General features: G+C 44.4%; 1 protein-coding gene across 1 annotated transcript in view; it reads left to right on the top strand.

The window, feature by feature from the left end:
- The window catches only part of HMCN1 (hemicentin 1), a 323,326-nt gene that overhangs the window by 142,280 nt on the left and 156,858 nt on the right, over nt 1-24,188 (top strand). The window contains exons 12-22 of the mRNA XM_077823933.1: nt 122-263; nt 691-818; nt 4,277-4,390; nt 5,635-5,793; nt 6,710-6,904; nt 7,679-7,777; nt 10,131-10,258; nt 12,545-12,689; nt 14,202-14,314; nt 17,419-17,578; nt 18,183-18,357. Coding sequence (XP_077680059.1) covers nt 122-263; nt 691-818; nt 4,277-4,390; nt 5,635-5,793; nt 6,710-6,904; nt 7,679-7,777; nt 10,131-10,258; nt 12,545-12,689; nt 14,202-14,314; nt 17,419-17,578; nt 18,183-18,357 — 1,558 coding nt within the window. The remainder of the gene's footprint in view (nt 1-121; nt 264-690; nt 819-4,276; nt 4,391-5,634; nt 5,794-6,709; nt 6,905-7,678; nt 7,778-10,130; nt 10,259-12,544; nt 12,690-14,201; nt 14,315-17,418; nt 17,579-18,182; nt 18,358-24,188) is intronic.

Genomic DNA, 24,188 nt, shown 5'->3' on the forward strand with positions numbered 1-24,188 from the left:
CATAAGAATGTGTCTGAAGAGTGTATAGAGTAATTTATTATCAAGGTTTTCGGTAAATGGCTGCAAACTTGATCATCATAAAAGTCAAGCTGAAGTTTCAATATTATTTTATTTTTAACAGAACCACCCAAAGTTGTCGTATCACCTAAGAATCAGTCTTTTACAGAAGACTCTGAGGTGTCTATAATGTGTTCTGCAACAGGTTATCCAAAGCCAAAGATTGTCTGGACACACAATGACATGTTTATCATGGGATCAGACAGGTATGGTAATGGGCTTGCAGCCTTTCCCTCTTTTCTATTTGAGGAGGGTAGTGTTCAGGAATTAGCATTGAAGAATTTTGAAATGTTCTGAATTAAAGTTTCCTACCAACCTCAAAGGCTTGTGAGACTTGTAAATAGTGCTTGGGGGTAAAAAAGGAAGTTGGGTAAACTCCCAAATCTGGCCCTTTAATCTCAGTTTTCTCATCTGTAAAATGGAAATATGATTACCCCATTTCACAAGGATATTACAAGACTTAATTTGATGATACTTCCAAAGCACTTTGAGATGCTCTGATGGAAGTTACTACTTATACAAAACACATACATATATGAAAACCATCCACACACACACACACACACACACACACTGCTGCCACAACAATGACTACTGAATTTTGTTGATACCTTTTTTTTCCTCCCTCCCCAGATATAGTTTGAGGCCAGAAGGCACCTTGATAATCAAAAAGGCCATTCCAAAAGACGCAGGACTTTATGGTTGTTTGGCCAGTAACTCAGCTGGGACAGAGAAACAGACTTCTACCCTCACATACATTGGCAAGTATAGAAAGAAACAATGAAGTGACATTAAAAAAGAAACAGATTATCTGAGTGGAAAAGTTGAATAATATTGATAGAACTGTTCTGAACATTTCTAATAAGATAAAGTTTCCAATAAAATAAAAAAATCCTGAAAAATGTTAAAAAAAATTCCTGTTTTCTAACCAGCTGTAAATATTGATAATGTTAAAGGTGGTGGTGGTTGTTACTGTTTATTCATTTAAGGCTCTCTTGTTTATTTTAATTCTAATTTTAGAATGAGAAATAATGTTAAAAATTAGATCTGCAGTGAGCAGTGCTACCTGCCAGTGAACATAGGAGACAAATAGGCCTCAACTGACCTCTTTTTCTTTATCCCTCCCACTGGATAACTAATCTATTCTTATCCCATCACCCTTCATATTAGGCCAGCTCTCTGGTGCATGCATTACTCCTGGGGGAATTCTGCGCCCCTGCGCATGCACAGAATTTATGTCCCCAGCAGATTTCTTTGCTTCCCTGCAGAAAAGTGACTTTCTGAGGGGGAAGCCACAAGAGCAGTCATGCGATCCTCCCTAGCAGTATTTTTCAGGTGCCCAGGGCAGCTGGCAGAGGTAAATAACTATGGGGCAGGACTGGGGAAGACCCAGCTGATAGTTCCTACCCTGTACCGGGCTCAGCTGCTAGTCTCAGCTGGGCAGGAGGGGACTTAGTCTTCCCCTACATGGCTTCCAGGGCTGGGTCAGACCCACCCGAGTTTCCTGCACCCATCACTCCTCAGCTGCAGGGGGAGGGATCACTGTACAGGGAGCTTGTCTCCCATGCATCCAAACCCTCCCACAGAGCCTCACGCCCCCTGTACCTGGACCACCCCGATGAGCCACCCGCACCTGGATCCCCATCCCACCAAGCCCCAGTCAGCTGCACCTGGATCCCTATCCCACTGAGCCCTACTCCCCCAGCATCCAGACCCCCCCGCCAGCTTTATTCCCCCCCCCCCGACCACCTCCCCCCAGCTGAGCCCCAACCACCTTCACCTGGATCCCCCTGCAGCATCCCACTACCATTGCACCCAGAACCACTGTTATACCAATAAAATAAAAACCAGCAGGATCTTATTAAAGGAGAAAGGCAAAATACCACATTTATTATGAATACAGAAAGAATCATAGTAACCAGTTAGTTATAGCTATAACATTCCATTCAATCTCATATTTATTCATACATTCATTCACACACACACACACACACACACGCGGTTCTTCTGCAAGGTTGTTATCATAGTTACCAGCTTTAGAGTTGCTCATGCCAAGCCACTGGCCAGGTGGCCTGGACATGAGGAGGGAGCAGGGCCTCGTCAGATGCCTATCTGATGCTCCTGGAAGTTGGTTTGCAGAATCAGACCCCAAAGTTCTCACTTTCTAGAGTCCATTTTTATAGGAATTTCTTCCTATGCCAGTCTATGGGAATTGCTTCATCAGCAGATGTCACATTCCTGACAGCTCCATGCTGCCAGATGTTATATTGTTCTTTGGTTCTCCCATTCTTGAGGCTGTTGGGTGGATTCCAGTCTGCCCTCTGGGGGTCCTCTGGTTATTTCCACTTGATGCCTTCTTTGGCCGATGGACACTGCATTCTTAGGCTGGCACCTCCCTGATCATTCAGTTATTATCCACACCAAGCATCCATCCACATACATCTTCTATCTCTATTTTAATCACAATAGAGAACAAAGCGAGATGAATACAACAAAAGGGTGGGGAGTCTCTGGGTGCTGTTTCTATTGTTACAGAGTATTGTTTTGAGTCTCTCTCTGTGAGAGTAGTTGTTGTTACAAAGAATTGCTTTGAGAACAGACTGTGTTAGAATGTACTAACACAATTAGCAGCTTGCAAGTTTCACACATAGAGGAAGAGAAACAGAACCAAAAACCAAGAGACCTCTTAATTAGTAATACCCTGGAATTTAAACTATGGGGAATCAAACTTATTTGTGATTTTAATACAGAACTTCTTTAATATGATCCAACACCACTCAGCAAGCACCTGTGCAGCCAGATCCCTCTGTACCCAGATTCCCCACTGAGCCACCCGCACCCAGATTGCCCCCCACAGAACCCCCTCAACCTCCACCTGGATCACCCCACACTAAGCCCCTCCACACTTGGACCCTGGCTGGCTGAGCCTGCCTGCACCTGGCACAGAGGGGCAGGGCCCTGGGGTGTTTCTGGGGCGGGCCTGGTCCTTGTGCTGTGTCAGTGTAGCAAAGTGATGACTCACTGATGCAGCGCCTACTGCTAGTCATCTTGGGAATTAGCTCTCCAGCATACAGAACACCTCCTTCTGCCAGTCGCTCCCAGACCCCAGTGCCCTTTACTTGAGGGTTCTGCCCCCAGCAGAAAACCAGTCTGGGTGTCCCCTCCCAGGGGAACCCCCAACCCTCTATCCCCACCTTGCCTCAATGGCTGCTGCCAGTCATCATCTATCCCCCACTCACTGGGGCATACTGCAGTCTATAAACCACTCGTCACTGGCAAGGGGGTTAGAGCCAGCTGCCTCTGCCTAACCCCGGGCTGTACCTCTGCAGCCCCAGTACCTTCTTTAGGCCTTGCAGAAGACCTGTAGCCTGGGGAGTTACCAGGCTGGAGTGCCCCAGCTCCTCTTGCCTTTCCCCAGCACTACTCTGTCTCACATACCCTTCTCTCCCAGACAGCCAGGTTCTTCTCTCTCCAGGGCTAGAGAGAGACTGGCTCTTTTAGCTCCTGGCCCCCAGCCCTCTTATCAGGGCCAGCTGGGCCCTGATTGAGCTGGCTGCAGCTGTGGCTGCTTCCCCAATCAACCCAGCTTGGCTGCTTTTAACCCCTGCCTATCGGAGTGGGGCAGGTGCTCCACTACAGTCAGGGTTGGGTGCAGCCTCACAGCTGACTCCGTGTCCCTGGGGGAGCTGCTGATGGATTTCCCACCTCTGTGCAGCCAGTGGCCTGTTCTCCCCAATGCCATGTTGGAGCTTCCACATTTATTTGACAAATAAAATTTGCAGAATTTTTAATTTTTTGGTGCAGAATGCCCTCAGGAATAATAATATATGTGTTTGTAGTACACTGAGCACAGTGGGCCTCTGAGCACCACGGTATTGCACCTATTTAATATTGGGAAGTAGACATCGAGAGAGAGTCTCTGAATCTTTCCAGATCCTCTGGATATTCAAATCCTCTCATTTCTTATTTCTCATTCCCTAATATTCCACTCACCTTTCAGTTATCCTGCTACTCCAATTTCTTTATTCTCCCCATTTCCCTTGATATTTTGCAGTTTACCTAAGATTCTCAAGCTTGACCAGCTTTAGTTAAAATATTCTGTCTAATGTCCGTGTAACAAGAGAAAATTGGAGACCATCCTAACTTAAGTCACAAATATTTAAAGTAAACATGCTTTGTTTACTTGAAAAAAAACTCTAATATTTTTCCTTTTTTCCAGAGAGTCCAAAGTTGACTGTAGTTCACAGTGAAATTCTAGTTGCCCTTGGAGACACGACTGTAATGGAATGTAAAACCACTGGGGTCCCACCTCCTCAAGTTAAATGGTTTAAAGGTGCATTTCTTCCATCCATCTGGGTCTATTTTGCTTGGTTTGGTTTATTTACTGAACACTATCTTACTCAATTACTTTGATTTGTGACTTAATAGTGCTAAAAGCTGGTTTACTATTGAAGTGGTGACTAAACCATGAGGTTCTAATTTTGGAGATACAGCACTAGACCTGTAGGGTCTGATATATTACACTCTGTTTTACTCTTTTAACTCCATGGACTTTGTGAAGTTACACTAATGTAAAATGAGTGTAACAGCGTGGTGAGTCAAATCTTGTGTCTTCTAAATAATGGCCTTCCTACTTTGTAGAAAGTTTAGATATATGTGACTAAAATCTCAAATGCATTTTTCTATGCTTGGTAATTGAATAACTCCTCCAACCCCCTCAAAAAGCACAAGGAGCCCTTTACTTCTTCTGCCATCAAAATTTTAGAGACCCCCCACTTATGGAGTGGAAGGACGGGGGGAGGGATAGCTCAGTGGTTTGAGCGTTGGCCTGCTAAACCCAGGATTATGAGTTCAATCCTTGAGGGGGCCATTTAGGGATCTGGGGCAAAAATTGGGGCTTGGTCCTGCTTTGAGCAGGGGGTTGAACTAGATGACCTCCTGAGGTCCCTTCCAACCCTGATATTCTATGACACTGCGGGGGCACAACTCAGAAAGTCATCATAGAGCTACATGAGGTTTTCCCTCACCCTCAGAAACTGAGCCTGAACTCCCAGAAAAAAGGGTTTATTGTTCCATGCACCAAGGTGTAAACTATTGAAATAGGCTGAATGCTAGAAAAGACTTCAATTAAACGGAATCCCAATAGCCCTGGTATATAAGAATTGCCCTAAAAGATCAGGCAGATGCACCCTCTGGTACATGTTTCTGTCTCTGATAGTGGTCAGTACCAGATGCTTCAGCAGAAGGTGCAAAAAACTCACAGTGGATTATTCTGGGATAACCTGCCCATAAGGAAAGTCTCTTCCTTACCCCCATCAGTTAGAGGTTGGCTTATTCACTGAAGAAAGAGGCTTTATAGCTCTTCTTTTAAAAAAGTGATTTTATTCAGTCTAATGTAATGGTGGATGTTCTCATTTTCTGATGAATGGAAGCCAATGTATTTATCTGTGGTGCATAATTAAATACAATCATACAATGATGTAATCTCAAATTGGGAATGAAAGGGGTATTTCTTTCATAGGAAACAGTTTTGGAAATACTGTGTTATTTCATACTATCTTTTTTATCTGGACCTAGGTGACCTAGAGTTGAGGGCGTCGATGTTTCTTCTTATTGACTCTCATCGGGGTCTTTTGAAGATCCAGGAAACGCAGGATCTGGATGCTGGTGATTATACTTGTGTGGCTAGCAATGATGCAGGAAGAGCATCTGGCAAGATAACTTTAGATGTTGGTTGTAAGTATCCTGTATTTAAGTTCATTAACTGCTCATGATTTAAACGTTTCCATTTCCTGACATTGGAAAGACTGACAATTAGAAACCTAGGCTTCATATTAACTTAACCTGTGCTTATTAGTGTAGGGTTGTGCAGATCACTTAACCTTTCACTCTGTCAATAACACCTAACTCCATTCCTCTTTCATCTCCTTTTAAAAATGTCTTGTGCCTTCTTCCATGCAGCTCTGTATTCTTGGAATACTCTCCAGTGTAGTTCATCAAGCCAGCTCCCTTGCCTCATTCAAATCCTTCCTACAACTTTCCCTCCTCCTCACATCTTTTTGCAAAGGTCATGAAAAGTGAAGAGAGGGGAGAAACATTGCCTTTTTTTTAAAGCTGTGCAAGCATGAAGTTGTGCACATGCCACACTGACCTGAATAACCACACAACATTATTGTCACTCTTGTCCTTCCTCTCCTCTTTCTCCAACCCTTTTTGGTCTGACAATGACACTGACTTGTTGCATCATGTTGAATATTGGCCCCCGTTCTGTAAGTTACTCTGTGGAGACAGATCTTTGTGTCTGTATGGAGTCCTGCTTTTGTCAGAGAGGCTCTTTGCTAGTGTAGAGGTCCTCTCATGCAGTGTAACTTATAGGGCCAAGGTCTTAATCTGTAAGCTCACTTGAACAGAATTGGATCTGTTCTTATTTCAGTGAGGTGCCTAGAATATTGTTGAGCACCCTCAAAATAAATAAATGATGATGCAAAACTGCAGTTACAAGGTTTTGCTAAATTTAGAACTTGTTATTTGGGTATTACATGCTGTATGATGGAACATGTATTTGAAATTGTAGTTTAACTTAAACTGCAAAGGAAATACTAATGCCATGTTACTTCTCTGTTTTATGTTCTGTGTACTCTATCTCTTCCAGCTCTCCCAGTTTTCACACAGGAACCTAGTGATGAATCTGTGGATATTGGATCAAATGTGACATTGCCTTGCTATGTTCAGGGTTACCCAGAACCAAAGGTTAAATGGAGACGGCTGGATGGCGCCCCCCTTTTCTCCAGACCCTTTGCAGTTAGTTCCATCAGTCAGCTCAGAACGGGTGCCCTGTCTATTAACAGTAGGTAGACAAAAATCTATAAAGACAAGATCATAAAATATATACTGTACAAAATGTATTTATCAAAGTTACTGTAATACTCTACTATTCATTTTGCCTTTAACAATGTCAGTTTTTAGTACAGACTATATCCATTAGACACCAAAATTCCGCTAGCATTCTGGTGATAGGGCTGAATGCACTTCAGTTACCATTTGAATCTCTTTGTATTTGAGTGAGAATAATGTCAGTGCCACAGAAGTACAGTGTTTGGGGTAAGATAAAAATTTGGGTCCTGGCCAATTGTTGACACTAAAGATTCCATGGAATCTTCGCAAGAGAAGAGGATGTTAAGTCCATTGTTTGTGCCAAGTCCTAGTTTGGGTAGCTATTGTACATTCTGCCTGCTGTTTCTTCTTGCAGCTTCAGTTGGCTATTGTATTCTTCACCTCCTGTTCTAAACAGTTGTGCGGTATTATTCTGTGGTGTTAAACAGCTGCCTTGTTCCCTCCCAGACATAGCTATATTCTTAGGTGGGTGAAGTGATTCCAGTTGGTATACTGTTTGTAAATTGAATTAAAATCCTTTGGGATGAAAAGCAGTATATATATACATAATGCGTTATTCTTCTTCAAGTTCTCTTATATGGACATTGCTTCTCTCTGTTGTGGCCAGTGACAAGGAATGGTCAAGTAAAATTATATTAAAAGTGAAATATTTTTGCATTGCAACTTTTAGTGCAAAACAGTTTAAGACAATGCAATCTAGTCCTTTTTTAATTTAATTTGTTTTTAGATTTGTGGGTCAGTGATGAGGGAGCTTACATCTGTGAAGCTGAAAACCAGTTTGGAAAGATCCAGTCACAGCCAGCCACAATAACAGTAACAGGACTGGGTAAGGCGGGTTAACATCTCAATCTAACCTAGCAAAAGGATTGACTGATAGAGGTTCTATAGCTGTAATATATTAGACCACTCTTTCTTTGGATATGAGCCCAAACCAAATACCTTGAATTGAAACACCCCCAAATTCTGATGGTATTTGAAATCTGATCCTAGAATTGAATCTGAACTTAGCAAATGCTCCCTCTGTTTATATTAGGGTGAACAAAAATCCTGAATGTGAATACTTCTGAACTTTGGGGTGTGGGAATTCCAGACTTGAATTAAGTGCCATGAACCCATTTCTAATTTCCATCTATTGCCAATAATTTTATTTTTATATAAGAATTAATTAATAAAAAAGTTAATTTCTTCTGTGTCCAAAATAGAAGAATCAGTTTTTTTAAATTAGAACTAACTGTATATTATGAATACAATTTTATTTAAAATTAGAAATAATAAGACTAATTCTGTGCTGATTTACGTCCAGTGCAGACACTTGAGTTCATTGGGGCTGTACAGTGGGTAAGCCAGTGCAGAATCTGGACCTTAGTGAGAACTATTCCTGTCCAAGAGTATAATTTATTTTCATATAAATGTGTTCAGAAGTTTTGGGCCTGTTCCTTTTCCCAGAACTCCCCTTAGCTTAAATAAGAGCAGGATTAGGCCCTTGGTTATGTCCTGATGGCCTTAAGCTTCTATACTGAGTTCAACACCTTAAGGGACCCTAAGTAGGATTTTCAAAAGTGATTGAAATGGCCCACCACTGTTCCCATTGAAGGCAATGGTAAAACTGCCATTAACTTTAATGCGAGCAGAGCTTTTGAAAATGCCACCCAAAACTTGTAACCTAGTCTACAAATCTTCATGCATAGTTTCATACACATAATCATTTGACAGAATTCGTAATTTGTAAGAAAATAGGATGTGTACTTGCAAATCAGACTTGTTTGTATATGTACACACCTATACTAACTGAAATAGGAATATCTGCATGGAACAGTATAAACCAAAATCATTGAGTTTTGCACATTAGAACATTTTTTTATATTTTGACTTGATGCAAGACTTGAATTAGTTCCAACTATACTTAATTAAATGGATCTTCAAAAAGGTACTTATCCTTAGTTTTGTTTTATCCTCCTCCTCTTAGGAAACTTTGTTAAAGGCAGAAAAATCTTCATCATGAAAACGTTTTGTGGTGGGGAGTGGGAGAGGTTTCCTGCCATAATTTATCTTAAAAACTGAAGGTAGCAGGGAGAGTGCTCAAGGCAACTTCTTGATAAAATTGGAGTATAAGAAATCTCTCTGATTTAAGAACACAGTGAATGTACAGTTTGTACAAGAGTTATCTTTAAGTAACTGGTTTTATCGTAGAGAGTGGGTAATGAAAATAATTAGACATAATGCTGTGAAATGTGTACGTTTGTATGAGGAAGTGAATGGGGGTCCATCTATGCATCCAGTAAAGTGTTTATTATCTTGGAACACATGTCAGGAATCTTTACATTCATAGCAAGCAGCATTTTATAAACAGTGAGTTTTTGACCTATCTAAACGTTCTGTTTAATCTCCCCTATTTCAAGGTCACTTTAAAAAACAAACAAACAAGTGAAGCTGTTTATGAACTGGTATGCAATCTGTTAGATGTTTATTGGCATCCAGAACTTTCTGTCAGGCTATGGACCTTTCCCATGAGACCTAATAGCTTGTGCTCAGAAGGGAAGTCACCTCCTGGTCATGGCTCTTGTGAACCTACCTATTTCTATTCCTAGAAATTCTTCTACCAACAAGAAATAAAAAAATATTTTGACTTTACATCAGTAGGATTTTTGAGTGAACAGGAAATACAGTGTCAAGCCCAAAGGGAATATATATATTTTTTTAGAGCTTTGAATAGACAATCTCTGAACTATGTTGACTGACTATTTGCTCCAACCCCTGCACTGATGGTCTCTTCGCTTCAGCTTCACTTCACACCTGCCTCTCATGCTTTCCTCCTTTTTCTCTTCTCTCCTGTGCTGTGTCCCCATTGTCCTCATACCTTCATTGTCCCCCTCCCTCCCCTCATCTTTACATTTAGCTAGTTGTCTCTTGACTAACCCCCATGCCCCCCCCCCAAGTATATCTTGGCACTAACATGACATTTGCTGGCCATCACGTTGTTCACTCTACCTTTCCTCTAGCCTTTGTCTGTCTTGTATATTTAAATTGTAAGGTCTTCTGTGTTTTTACAGTAGCTAGCGCAATGGGGCTCGATTCTTGGTTGGTCCTTAGGCACTATGGTAAATCATAATGATAGTAAGGAGTATTTCATTTTCTGCAAGCACATAGAAATGCCTAAATATCTTTTTTTTTAATTCAAGTTGCACCTCTAATTGGAATGAGCCCAGCAGTAGCCAATGTAATTGAAGGACAGCAGCTTACTTTGCCTTGTGTACTGCTGGCTGGAAACCCAATTCCAGGGCGGAGATGGATTAAAAATGATATGGTGGTAAGAGAATCTTTTTTTATTTGTGTGTATAGTCTTGCAGTTTCATATTTCCTGAGGGAGAAAATATGCATTTAACATTTTAAGGCATGATATAAACTTAGCACAGTGTAATATAGCTACTGTTCTTAAACAATTAATTTTTTTGTGTGGGAGAAGAAAAGTTGTAAATAAAAGATTGCAGCAAATAATTGGTATTTCATCACTGAAGAAAGTGATCACATGAGAGTTCCATGTAAGAAATATATCTGTCAACATTAAGGTTTGCTAGCCTGAGACTCCAGCTGATAGGAACAGAAATTACAATCCATAAAGGGGCAATCCTGGTGGAGACTCATCAGTCAATCATGTGAGAAACAGGCCCTTGGGTTCATTCCCTGATTCCTTGTGGAGCTTTCCAGCTGGGATAGTTCCTTCTGCCCTTGTGGGTATTCTCTCCAGGGGATGTGGCTGGACCCGCATTCTGCCTACACGGGTTTCTCCCTCAGTCGTCACTTCTTCCACAGCGGACTGTCTTGGACCTTGTTGCCCTCCCTGAGGCTCTTGTAGTTCCTGGGGGTAGGGCAAGAAGAGCCCCTTGGTGGGTGCTTTCACCTTGGCTAGCCTTCACCTCTGGTTGTCTTGGACTCCTGGCCCATCTGATTTCCTCTTGGCAGCCCTGGCAGGCTGTCAGCAGCTATGTAGTTTTCCATTAAGCTGACCACTTCAGCCAAGGTCTCCAGTTGGTGCTTCAGGACCCATCCTCGTCCCCCGATGGAGAGTTTTGGGTGAATTGCCCCACCAGAATGAGTTTGGCAACCTGCTCCCCCATCCAGGTTTCCAGTTTTAGCCGGCACCAGCAGTGCACCCTCAATCTTTGGGCCACCATATGGGGCTGGACTGCTGACGGATACTTCTCTTCCTGAAAGCAATGATGGTGCATCTCCTCTGAGGTATCAAAGTAATGAAGGATGGTTGCCTTGACTCTGGGGTAATCCTGGATGGTTGTTGGGTTGAGCCCCCAGTAGGCAGCCAGGGCAGATCTGATCAGACGAGGGGCCAACAAGATGCCCCTATGCTCCAGGGCCCATGGGAGTGCTACTGCTACCTGATCAAAGGAGGTAAGGAACGTCTCCAGGAGGTCACCATTTTTGTAAGCTTCACGGGAATTTGTGTGGCCAGCAGGGTGGGGTCCCTTCTGATGAATCCCATGGAGACAGGAAAAAGGACAGTATTTGTTCTACTCGGCATTGCTGCTGCTTCTGTGGTTGTACTGCTAGGTCTCTAATTAACCATTGCACCATCTGCGGCTGCTGTTGGAAGGCCAGCTGCTGTTGTTGCTATTGCTTCCGGTTTTCTGTAGCCAGTTTTGATAATTTATCCAGAGCCATAATTTTTTAAACAAAGTCCCATCTCCTTATACCAGAGCAGATCAGTCTACCCGTATTCTCCTCCAGTTGTCATGAATCTCTCATGGTAGTGCGTCCCCTTGACACTCCATGGGGAGTGCACGCACATGAGTCCAAGTACTCCACCTTACCCCAGTGCGTGCTATGGGACATCTTTTTAGCAGGTGGGTGGTCACCTTCCAGCCAGAGCCTCTCAATTGTCTCATCCACTCTCTGTGTCCACCTAACAGCCTGTAGTTAGCAAAACGAGTTAAGCAAAAGAAAGACAAAGAAAAAACTGTGACCAGCTCCCTCCAGGATATGGGACTCTCTTTCTTCAGAGGGGCTCTGGGGGAATCAATGTCTGCCTCAGTGTTCAGTGGGCTCCAGTGCCAGCCTCAGTTCTTCTCCCCTTCAACTCGGGTCCTTCACCCTCTTTCTGTGAGGGCAGCGGCTCTGGAGGCTGTCTGTCCTCTCTCCAGGGCTGCTGATGCTTGACCGTCTGTTTCCTTCCCATGGTTGCCCCCATCCAGGTCGAGTTCCCTCTTTTTACCTCTGCAGTCCTAGAACAATTTGCAAAGGTGAAAGGCCACTCCAGCCCAAAGCAGCTCCTTGACCCCTTCCATGCTATTGAGCCTGGTCACAAGCACCCATTAACATTAACTGGGAAGCATGTTATGTATATGTACTATGGAATAGAGTAAATACTCTCTTTCTGACTCCAGCACTCAAAATTAGGTGCCTTATTTGATGGTACTGAAATCCTATTCAAAATATATTTCATGTGACAAGTGAGGGAAAGTTCTTTTATATTAATAATTTTGAAAAAAAGTCCTGAGTTATTAAACCAAAGCCAAACACTTAGGGCTACAATACAAGTGTGTATTTTCCATCGTTAAAACTTACCTTCCTCTTTCTCCAGTTGGTCCCAAATCCCTATGTTAATGTTCGCAGTGACGGGAGTCTGCACCTTGAAAGAGTGCGGCTGCAGGATGGAGGGGAATATACCTGCATGGCAAGTAATGTAGCTGGGACAAACAACAAAACTACCACCGTCAGTGTATTTGGTAAGGGAAATCGTCTCAGGGCTTCCATTTGTTTGCAAAATAAGGTTGCGCTTTTTGGAAGCAGTAGCTTGTGGAGAGAACTTTTTTAAATTTAAAATTGCAATAATACCTCAAATTTATTGGGCGCAATGGAGTTACACTGTGGAGTAATGCAGTGGAGAATCAGGACTCTGCATATAATGCAGTTAAATGATCAAGCCTGCCCCTTTTGAAAAAGAGGACAAAAAAGACTTTTGACATCCTTAAAAATCTTCCTATTTAATTGTGTACAAGTGATGGGTTTTGCAGTCTCCCTTACTTTATTAGCAAAACAGAGACACGAGTGGGAGTTTATTGAAATACTTTGCCAAGTGCTGTCAAAGAGGTTACATAACTGTTAAAAGGAAGCGCAACTCATGAGAGTACAGTGCTTAAAAATAAATTGTTTGGCAAAGCTGTATTTTTAATACCATCAAAAATGGCAGTTTCTCACTCATAGTGAAATGAATGTTTGCACTGTAGTGACCCTGTAGTATCATGGTCTAAAATTCTTACATGTTAAATTAATCAAGGGAGACATATTTTAAATTTCATTGAGAATGCTGGAACATCCTTTTCAGTACAAAACTGAGCACTATACATGTCATATTAGCCAGTGCTTTGCAACTGTTTTGAATTTGACAAACTCTCTCTTGTGAGCAGCTTTTTGGGAAGATTTTTCAGATCTTGGGAACATGAGGTGGGGTGAAAAAGTTGGTATGTGTTGTTAAAGAGTCTAGGATATATGGGTAGGATAGTCTAGGAATATGAAGCCTTTTTATCTCTGTCACTAAATAGGAATCAGGCCAGTTTGACAGTGAACTGAAGTCTTTATTATCTTTTGGATGTTTGGGGTCTGTGAGAAATGATTTGGTGTTCTCAGTCAAGTTGCTGCAAAAGCCAGTCCATTCCCTACAAGACTTTTACTAGCATTTTTAACAACTAAAGATTGAATGAGCATGGTGAGTGACCTACCTCTTGCCCTTGGGCCTGGAGTGGTCTGTCCTAGAGAAGTTCCCTACTGATGGCAGTGATTTCATCAGCAGATAAGCTGCATCCATTTTCACTGCAAGTGCAGACGAGAACAAATCGTGCCCAGCACCATTTCAGAAAACCTTGCTTAAAACCTTCTTGGAGGATGTCCTAACCATGGCTTTCTGACATGATGCTGAACATAGTCTGTCATGGTTTTTACACATTCTAAAATTGTGTGCACCCAAACTAGTATTTAACCTGTTGATGACACTCATTGTCAGCATCAGGTAATTTTTGTACTGTAGACCACACCTTAGGGGTGGGTAGCGTCAAGTCAGTGTTGAGTCATTGAGGGCAGAGTGAAATTTCCCAATTCCCTATTCTAATAGGTATTTTCAAGGTCCGCTTTAAGTAGATTGAGTCTTCTTTGCTGAATAGCAGTTGATTGTGTACAGAATACAGTGTGATAATTATACCATGGTTTAAAATATGTATCTGTGTGTATGTATATCTTTTTAGTTCTACCTATCATTCAGCATGGACAGCAGATATTCAGTACAATTGAAGGAATCCCAGTAACATTACCGTGCAAAGCAAGTGGAGTTCCTAAGCCATCCATCATCTGGTCCAAGGTAACTTCTAAACTTTGAGCTGTTTATGTTAAAAGATGAACTGGACACATGACTTAGCTATAACAGGAGCTATGTACTATGAAGGCAGCCAAAACTTTCTCTGCTAAGGGACCTAGAAAACACTGTTTATTCATATCTGCTTCTGTTTTTCCAAGCAGTACTGTCTCGCTGCGACACATTCACACACTTTGAAAAGCTAGAAAGATTTTATTAGTTATCTCTGGATCCTTTTTTTTAAAGCCTTGGAAATGTTAATATAATTATTGTGATTTGAAAAATTAGGGATGGGCAAACTGCCATAGATTGAGAGTTCATTTTGGAAGCTTATTTAAAGTGAATTTCTGCTCTGAAAAGTGAGTATGTAATAATGGCTTCTTCAGGGCACATTAAGTAACTGATTGGAACTCAGTAAACAATTCTGTTCATGGTGCTCAAGAAGGAATAGAGTCCAGTTCAGTGTCTCTCAACTGTGTTGGCTTTACAGGGCTAAAGGTAGTAAAAAAGCAATAAAAGCTTATTTTTGTCATTACAGTTATTAAATATGATTCTTGATGCACATAGGGAGCAGACCTTTTGAGTAAGAAGGTGCCTTTTTAGTCTTATTTCAGATTAGAATGACAATTTAAGACATGTGTGACAGGGTCAGGCCTGATGGCTATAGGAGAGTAATAGAAGGCAGATGTATTAGCCCCAGGTTAAGTAGATCCCTTTTTCCTGGGTAAGGTAACAGGGAGGGTTCCAGAACAATCAGGAACCTTCTGGAGACAATTAAGACAGACAGGCTGATTGGCTGCCGGTGTTCTAACGTAGAAGCTGCTAGAATCAATTAAGGCAGGCTAATCAGGGCACTTGGGTTTAAAAAGGAGCTCACTTCAGTTTGTGGTGCGCATGTAAGGAACTGGGAGCAAGAGGCACTAGGAGCTGAGAGTGAGAACGCATACTGTTGGAGGACTGAAGAGGACAAGCATTATCAGACACCAGGAGGAAGGTCCTATAGTGAGGATAAAGAAGGTGTTGGGTGGAGGCCATGGGGAAGTAGCCCAGGGAGTTGTAGCTGTCACACAGCTGTTCCAGGAGGCACTCTAGACAGCTGCAATCCACAGGGCCCTGGGCTGGAATCCGGAGTAGAGGGCAGGCCCGGATTCCCCCCAAACCTCCCAACTCCTGGTCAGACACAGGAGGAGTTGACCTGGACTGTGGATTCACGAAAACGGCCAAACTGAGGGCTGCCATGAAGCTCCAAGGCAAGCAAATCCGCCAATAAGCGCAATACCCACCAAAGCAGAGGAGGAACTTTGTCACATATGGTAGAAGTCTCCAAATCTGTTGAGTCTCCAGAATTAGGATGGAAAGCTCGCAGGGTTTTCTGTTATGATTCCCTGCACTTGCACTCATATTACTTGCTGGAAAGAGAAGCAAAGGGTGGCCCCGGAAACAATGTAGAAAGTTATCCAGATGTTTCAGAACTTCTGGTCATTCCTAAAAACTTTTGGGTCAGAGTTCTTATTGTATCCAAGCCACTTTGTTTTCATCTCTGTTATAATCATTGGGACTGCATTCTACCCTCAGTTACTATTCTGTTGACTTCGGTAGCCTGGAGGTTGTATTGCTGTTATTAAGGGCAGAATTTGGCCTAGTGAATTATATTAAATATGTGGCTATTACATATTCCTCAACATAAAGTTTAAAGCAGCAGTGTCCAATTGAAGTCTATTGTCCCAGATCAAGTACTCAGATCCTTACTTATATACAAGTGAGCCAAATTCTCTTCTCAGTTATGCTGGGGTTATCCAGTCAACTTTAATGATACAGGTAAAGCTGAAAATTTGGCTGATAATCTGTATAAAAGATACATATATATATATATCTGTCTAAATGAGTATTTGTAGATAGTTAATATAAACACATGTAAGGCATATAAGAATATGTACCATTGTTCATAAGTTTGTAGGTTACATAAAGTTACTGTGCATTACAAATAGCTTCCTGAGTGCTTTCTTAGCCTTGTGTCAGAAGTCCAGCTCTTTAAGGAGCCTTACACCTGGAACATGTTTTGGGGGGCGAGTTTAATTATTCAATCCTTTGAGATGCAGTTTGAGATGTACCATCAATAACAGTCTTGAGATGCAGGGGGGTGGGCGGAAGCAGCAATGGATTGGACTAGATCAGGGGAGGGCAAACTATGGCCTGTGGGCTAAATCTGGCCCATCAGGGCTTTCAATCCAGCCTGCAGGATTGCCAGTCCTGTGGCCAGCAGGGCTAAGACAGGCTCCCTGCATGCCCTGGCTCTGTGCCAATCCCGGAAGCAGCCAGTACCAAGTTCCTGAGGCTCCTGGGGGAAGGGGGGGGCAGAGGGCTTCGTGCACTGCCCTTGCTTGCAGGCACTGCCCCCTGCAGCTCCCATTGGCTGGGAATGGGGAACCGCAGCCAATGGGATCTTCGGCGGTGGTACCCACAGGCAAGGGCAGCATGTGGCTGAGTTGCCTGTCCCACCCCACCCCCAGGAGCTACTGCCGGACATGCTGACCACTTCCGGGAGCAGTGCGGGTCCAGGGCAGCCAGGGAGCCTGCCTTAGCCCCGCTGTGCGCTGCTGCCACCCCGGAACCACTCGAGGTAAATGGCGCTGAGCCAGAGCCCGCACCTCTCCTGCACCCCACACCCTAACCCCCTGCCTTGAGCCCCCTGCATTGAGCCCCCTGCCGTGCCTCTCCTGCACCCCAATCCCCTGCCCTGAGCCCCCTCCCACACTCCGCAACCCCTCTTGCACCCCAACCCCTTGCCTTGAGCCCCTTCCTTCCTACCCCCCTCCCCCTCACTCCCTCCCACACCCCAACCCCCTGCCCCAGCGCTACATTCATGACCCTGCATACAATTTCTCCACCCGGGTGTGGGTGGAGAAAAGTTTGCCCACCCCTAGACTAGATAAACTGTTCTGAGCTACTTTTAGCCCTAACAAGTTTGATACTTCTAATATTTTAAATGTTTTTATTAGGCTTCATTTTAGCTTTGGAAGCTTTGATTTCTATTTGATCAGGCACTTGTACATTGCTATTTTGTCTGAAAAAATGCATAGGGTTTTTATAATTTTTTTTATTTTGTACAGAAAGGAGAGCTGATTCCTCCCCGGGATATCAAATTTTCTGCCAGGTCTGATGGAAGTTTGTATGTAGTTTCACCAGGAGGAGAGGAGACTGGGGAGTATATGTGCACAGCAACAAATGCGGCTGGTTATGCAACACGGAAAGTCCAACTAACTGTTTATGGTAAGTATAAGTTAAAACCAAATATATTTAGCCTCCAGCAAGCTCTGTTTTCAACTGCAAAATGCACTCAGTTGGAAAATCTGAAGTGCAACTCAGGTTTAACAAACTTCCCATTAACCAATATCTAATTGTGGCCCCCAGAGTTGCATGGTAGTGAGATTAGAGGGATTATGCTCCAAGAAGTATGGTTCCTTTAAAGCAGTCTGGTTTGTACAGTTGTCTGGCATTCACTTCTTGGAGCTCTTTGACTGGGGACCTCTGGCCTTATTCTATGATTCTGATTTCATTTATACTGGGGTAAACTGGCAGAAACTCTACAAAAGTTAATGGAATTACGCCTTGTGGGAGAGAACAGTGAAGCCCTTAGAGTGCCCCTTTTGATGCTTTCTGATCATCTCCCACTATCATCTGAAACCCTGTTTACCTGAAGGTTTGGACTATGCTCCAGGACAGTCAGATAAATAAGTTTGTTTTTTTGTATACTGAATATGATATAGGATAGTCTAATCTGAAAAAGTTTAATTTATACCACATTATTTTATCTTGCACATGTATAAATAGACAACATATTTATTTCACTTTATTAACATGTTTCTTATTTTAGTGAAACCCAGAGTGTCCAGGCCTGGAGACCAGCAAGGAGGTACATATGACAAACCCATAGAGATTTCAGTGACTGCAGGGGAAGATGTCACACTTCCATGCGAGGTGAAGAGTTTACCACCCCCCATAATTACCTGGGCCAAAGAAATGCAGCTTATCTCTCCATTCTCTCCAAGGTAACAAAATGTGATAGAAACGAAACAAAATGCAATTTCTTCTAAGCTCTTAGGTTTTTGGAAGTTTTTATTTTTTTTAACTGCCTGTTCCATTCTGATGAGTGAGGAAGGCATTGGAAAGTCTGTACTTCTGTGTCAGTTGGTTTTGAAATTCTCATTCCCAAACTCAGCACATTATTCACCTTTTTGAACTGATTTTTTTAGACTTTCCTGCTGTTGGCATTTTACAATTTTTTCCCCAGGCTCTCAGATTCTGCTCTTGGTTCTTCCAGTGTAAAACCAGAATTAGTTTATAGTGGTCACTGGACTAACTCTGCATTTACACTGGGGGTGGGGGGCAGGGTGGAGGCAGGGAAAGTGAGAGCAAAATCCATCTCTTAAATTCTACAGGCCTACAAAATTCCACCATGGTCTTTGTGGGCCTTCACATTCTGTATAATACTATGTTGTTTTGTCTAGCATATTTCTTACAACATGTATCACAAAACACTTCATAGATGTAAATAAACCAATCTGAAAGAGAGCTTTTAATCCTTGTGGCTGTCTTTTAGAGCTCTGAACATTACTAAAACCATATTTCAGTCATGGTATATACTGTACTCCAATATGCATTTATAAGCAAAAGCAAGCATTAGAAGTCACCACAGTGTTTCACTCCTCAGGAGGCCAAGTCCAAATAGCCTTCTGTACACAGACACCTCATTATTATAATTTAATATTTATTTTATGGTGGTGCCCAGAACTGATCATCTGTGCTTGATCTTAAATCTTTAAAAGTTCCATTTTCTTTTACAGTTATATGTTTCATTGCTGAGTTATGGGGAGAATTGTCTGTGTTATATGAAGTATGAATTCCTAATAGAATATGAATGACCTTTAATGTTTAAAAGTGGTTGCAGGTATCCACTTATTGCCATTGTATCTTGGATTCAGAAACTCTCCAGCTGCTTTTAAAAATGTGAAAACATATTAGTTTAGGGCTTATGAAAAGTGTTGAACTGACTGCCCTGGAGACTGAAGTTCTTTGTCTGCCCATCAGTTACAGCATGGGCAGCAGTGGTACAAGCTTTCCTCATGATGCCCTGTTAATGTAACTCAGTCCTTATGTGCAGGGACCATCTTTAGGGGTGAGATGGTTTATTCCCCAAGTTAATTCTGGCCAGATTATGCCCTGGCTCTTGTGGCGTTGTACAAGATTGGGGATGGCCCAAGGAGGCATTCCCCCTCTCCCCCCCCACCGTACCCCAGCTAAGGGGCAGGCATAGTTTCAGTTCCCCTGAGTACAGGGCCTGCTGACACCATCATGGCTACAGCCCTCTTGAAAAGGGGGCATGGACGTGTCCCCACCACACCAGCCAGCAGAGCTGGCCAGACATAGGGGAGAGCATGCTGTGCCCTTTTAGAACCTCCCAGAGATTGCCATGCAGTGGGGTTAAGTCTCAGCCCCCAATATGGGCCAGTGCCTTAGGGTGCATATACATTGTGACATTCTTTCAATGACATGTAGTATATATACACACACAGCCCTCCTAGTACATGTATAAATAGTAGCACAGATGATGAGGCATAGAGTAACTCAGTAAAGACATGGCTGCAAGGTGTGAGTATGTACCTGGGGTACATATCCTACATGTTCTCTACTGGCCCAAAACATGCCTCCTGTCTGTGCTGCTGTTTTTAGCAGTGTGGTGTCCTGCTACTAGAGCCTTTCCCTTTGCAGGAAAAGACTCCAGCAGCCTGGAAAGGCTCTGACAGTGGGGAAAGTGTCTGGCAGCGTCCCTCTGCTGGAGACCACCTCCTCCACAGGCAAATGTTTTTATAGCAGGGAAGCTCCCTGCTGCTGAAGTGCTGCTCTTCTCCACAGCTGGGAAAGACTGTTAGGTCCCCCCTGCTGGAGCCCTTTTCTGCCACAGGGAAAGGCTCTGGCAGTGGATAAAGGCTGTGGCAGGGGGTGGTGGCTCAGCCTTTCCCTGCAGCCTCCCTTCTGCCACAGCATTTCCTTGCTTCCGTGAAAGTTCCTGGCAGCGGGGAGCAGCTGAAGCCTTTTACCACTGCCTCCTGTTTGTCGGAGCCTTTCACTGATAAGTGTAGCTACACACTGTAGTGTCAACAGGGTGTGCTTTTCACTATGGCATGTGGCTGCATGTACGCTGCACACCACTGAAAATGGTGTGTAGTGTAGACATGGCCTTAATGACAAAGTCTGGCCCTCAGATTTTGCCCTTTCTCCTGAGACTGCAACAGAGTTAGCAATTACAGTTGTGCAGGTGGTTTTTGTAATGAGTGCTTTTGTGTATGGGGAGCGAATGTATTTGTAAATATTTGTATGGTTGCTGTAGCATCTGTGATACAGCATGGCCAGAGGGCAGCAGGAGAGTACTAGAAGGGAGCCTTATTCCCTGTAGAAGGAAGAAAGTTTGCTATAGACTAATTAAAGCACCTGAAGCCAATTAGAGCACCTGAAGCCAGTCACATGACAAAAAACCCCTGCTTCAATCAGACCAGGAGGAGTTGGAGTAGAGAGCAGTTTGAAGGAGTTGGAGCAGTGGAGAGTTTGGAGAAGTGCCGTGGCTGGCTAGAAGACTAAGACCCTAGGTAAAGAGACACCCGGCTTGTGCAGAGAGAGAGGTCAGGAAGCCCCACAAGCTGAAGAGCAGGAGAGGGAAGTAGCCCAGGCGAAGGAAGCACTAGTTCAAGTGGTTTACCACTATCCCTAGGGCCCCTGGGCTGGGACCCGGAGTAGAGGGCAGGCCCAGGTCCCTCCCTCTCCACTATCCTTCTCTGGGTTACTAGTGGGACAGTAGATACCCTAGTTCTGGGGCAGGAATCTACGCCCTGAACCTCCCCCAAGAAGAGGAAGCGTGGGACCCATCATAATCATACCGGCAATTTGCCACACCTGGTGTCAGAAGTGGGGTCTACGCGCTGGGGACTTAAACCAGAGTTAGCCAAAACCCTCCCGTCCCTAAGATGGACGACGTGGTCAAGGTCCTAATACAAGCCACCGCCGCCCAGCAGGAGGCTACGCGGGTCCAAGCAACTGCCCAACAGGAGGCGACTCGGATGCAGCAGGAGACTAATTGTCTGTTGATGAGTCAAGCTGCCCAGGACCGAGCCCTGATGCAAGAGCTGGTGAACCAGATGAAGGCCCTTATGGAGCTGAACCGCAACTGCAACGGGACCTGGACCATACGGGCCAGCCACTGCCTACAGAAAATGACACGGGAGGATGATGTGGAAGCATACCTCCCGGCTTTTGAAAGAGCAGCCCTGCAGGAGGCCTGGCCCCGAGATCAGTGGTCTGGTATCCTCACCCTGTTCCTGTGTGGGGCGGCCCAGAAGGTCTACTACGATATGGCCATGGAGACTTCAGCAGATTACCCACAGCTGAAGGCAGAGATCCTGGCCAGATCCGGAGTAACGACGGTGTTGCGAGCCCAGAGGTTCCATGAGTGGCAGTATACAGAGGACAAGACACCCCGATCACAATTGTTTGACCTGATCCACCTGGCCCGGAAATGGCTGCACCCTGAGGCCCTCAGCTCTGAGAAGATGATGGAGCTCCTGGTACTGGACCGGTATATGAGGGGGCTACCACCAGGCCTCCAGGCTTGGGTTGGCCAGAATGACCCTTCCACCTATTATGAGTTGGTTGCCCTCGTGGAAAGACAGCTGGCAGCCCGTGAACTGTTCCAGACCCCAGGGGGTGAGACACGGCAAAACAGGAAGCCAGTCCCAAACCCAAGGCCCCGGACTGTCGAGAACTCCAGGAGAACCATAACTGGGAGGAAAGACACCAAGGAATGGCCCGAAGCCAAGAAGGGATCTGGGGGTTTGGGAAGAGAGGGCTGGGGGGGCCGGCCAAATAGCCCCAGGCAGAGGGCGGCAACCAGAATAAGGGGGCAGTGTTACGAGCGTGAGGAATTGGGGCATATAGCAGCCCAATGCCCCAACAGGGAAGAGCCTATGCAATGTAATCTGGGGGATCACGGGGAGCAATGTGGCCTAATCGGCTTGGTAGGGGTCTCAATGACCTCGCATGGGTATACAAGATCAGTAAAAATGAATGGTATTGAGACCACAAAGCATTAGTAGATTCTGGGAGTGCTGTCACGCTGGTTTCAGGGAAGTTGATGAGGCAAGACCAACTAACCCAGGCCAAAAACACAGGGGTAACGTGTTCATGACATTGTAAATTTCTACCCCACAATCCCAGTACGGATTGAGATCCAGGGGAATACTACCAGTGTGACAGCAGGGTGGTCCCTAGACTCCCCTACCCTATCTTAATTGGTAGGGACTTCCCTGGGTTTGAGAGCTTACTCCCCACAATAGAGCCAGGGGAGGGTAGCAACCCCCGGGCTGAGACGGAGGCACCTACAGATAGCCTAACCCCAACGTTTGCCAAATTTGCCCCAGAGTTGTTCTCATCCCCCAGAAAACCCCGAAAGTCTAGACGGGAAAGGAGGGAAATAAAAGATTAGGGACCAGGATTCTAGCAGAGAACCAGAAAACTTCCCTTGTTGGTAGGCGAACCCTTTCAGGAGGCCAGGAGATAATTCAGGCTAGTAAGGACTCGGAGGCGGTTCCTAGCCTAAGTAGGGGCAACCCAGGGGGCGGAGTAAAAACAGGCCCCCTGGAATTAGGCCAGACTGGTACCGCACGTGAGAATTTCGGGCAGGACGAAGCCAATGACCCGCTATATGCGAATGTGAGGGAGGAGGTAGAAGTAAATGGCGTACCCGTGGAAGGAAAGACCAAAGGCCCAAGGCCATATCGTGCTCAAACGTAATCTGTTGTACAGGATAGAGCAAATATGAGGGGAAGAAGTAGAGCAACTCTTAGTCTTACAGAAACACACAAGGGCAGTACTAGAGTTAGCTCACAGTCATCTATTTGGGGGACATCTAGGAGTAGACAAGACACTGGATAGAGTCCTAAGAAGGTTTTATTGGCCAGGAACACGTGCAGAGGTGCAGTGCTATTGTGCCTCTTGCCCTGAATGCCAGTTGCATAGCCCCCGACCTCGCTTGTGGGCCCCATTAGTACCTTTGCCTATTATTGAAGTCCCTTTCGAGAGGATAGCCATGGACATAGTGGGCCCACTGAAAAGATCGGCAACGTACTAGTCATCCTTGAGTACGCCACGCGGTATCCAGAAGCCATTCCTTTAAGAAACCCCACGTCCAAGGCAATAGCAAAAGAACTACTCCAGGTTTTTGCCAGAGTGGGCGTCTCTAAGGAGATCCTGACAGACCAAGGAACCCCTTTCATGTCAAAATTAATGAAAGACTTATGTACCCTACTCCGCATCCATATGGACCTCAGTCTACCGTCCACAAACAGATGGACTGGTCGAGCTGTTTAACCGTACCCTTGAAAGTATGATCCGGAAGGTGGTAGCTCAGGATGGAAAAGACTGGGATACCCTTCTACCGTATCTAATGTTTGCTATACAGGAAGTCCCCCAGGCATCCACTGGTTTTTCTCCCTTTGAACTACTATACGGACACAACCCACATGGAATATTAGATCTTGCCAAGGAAGATTGGGAAGAACAACCCAACCCAGGAAAGAATGTCATTGAGCACATGACACAGATGACAGAGCAAATAACTCGAGTAACCCCTATAGTATGAGAACATTTGGAAAAAGCACAAGAGGCCCAGCAGACATATTACAACTGTCGGACGAAAGTACAGAGATTTCAGCCGGGGGAACGGGTGATGGTGCTAATGCTGACAGCAGAAAGCAAACTCCTAGCCAGCTGGCATGGACCATATGAGATAGTGGAAGCCTCTGGGGAGGTGGACTATAAGGTCAGACAACCA

This window comes from Eretmochelys imbricata, chromosome 8 (genome assembly GCF_965152235.1).
Source record: "Eretmochelys imbricata isolate rEreImb1 chromosome 8, rEreImb1.hap1, whole genome shotgun sequence".
Taxonomy (NCBI): domain Eukaryota; kingdom Metazoa; phylum Chordata; order Testudines; family Cheloniidae; genus Eretmochelys; species Eretmochelys imbricata.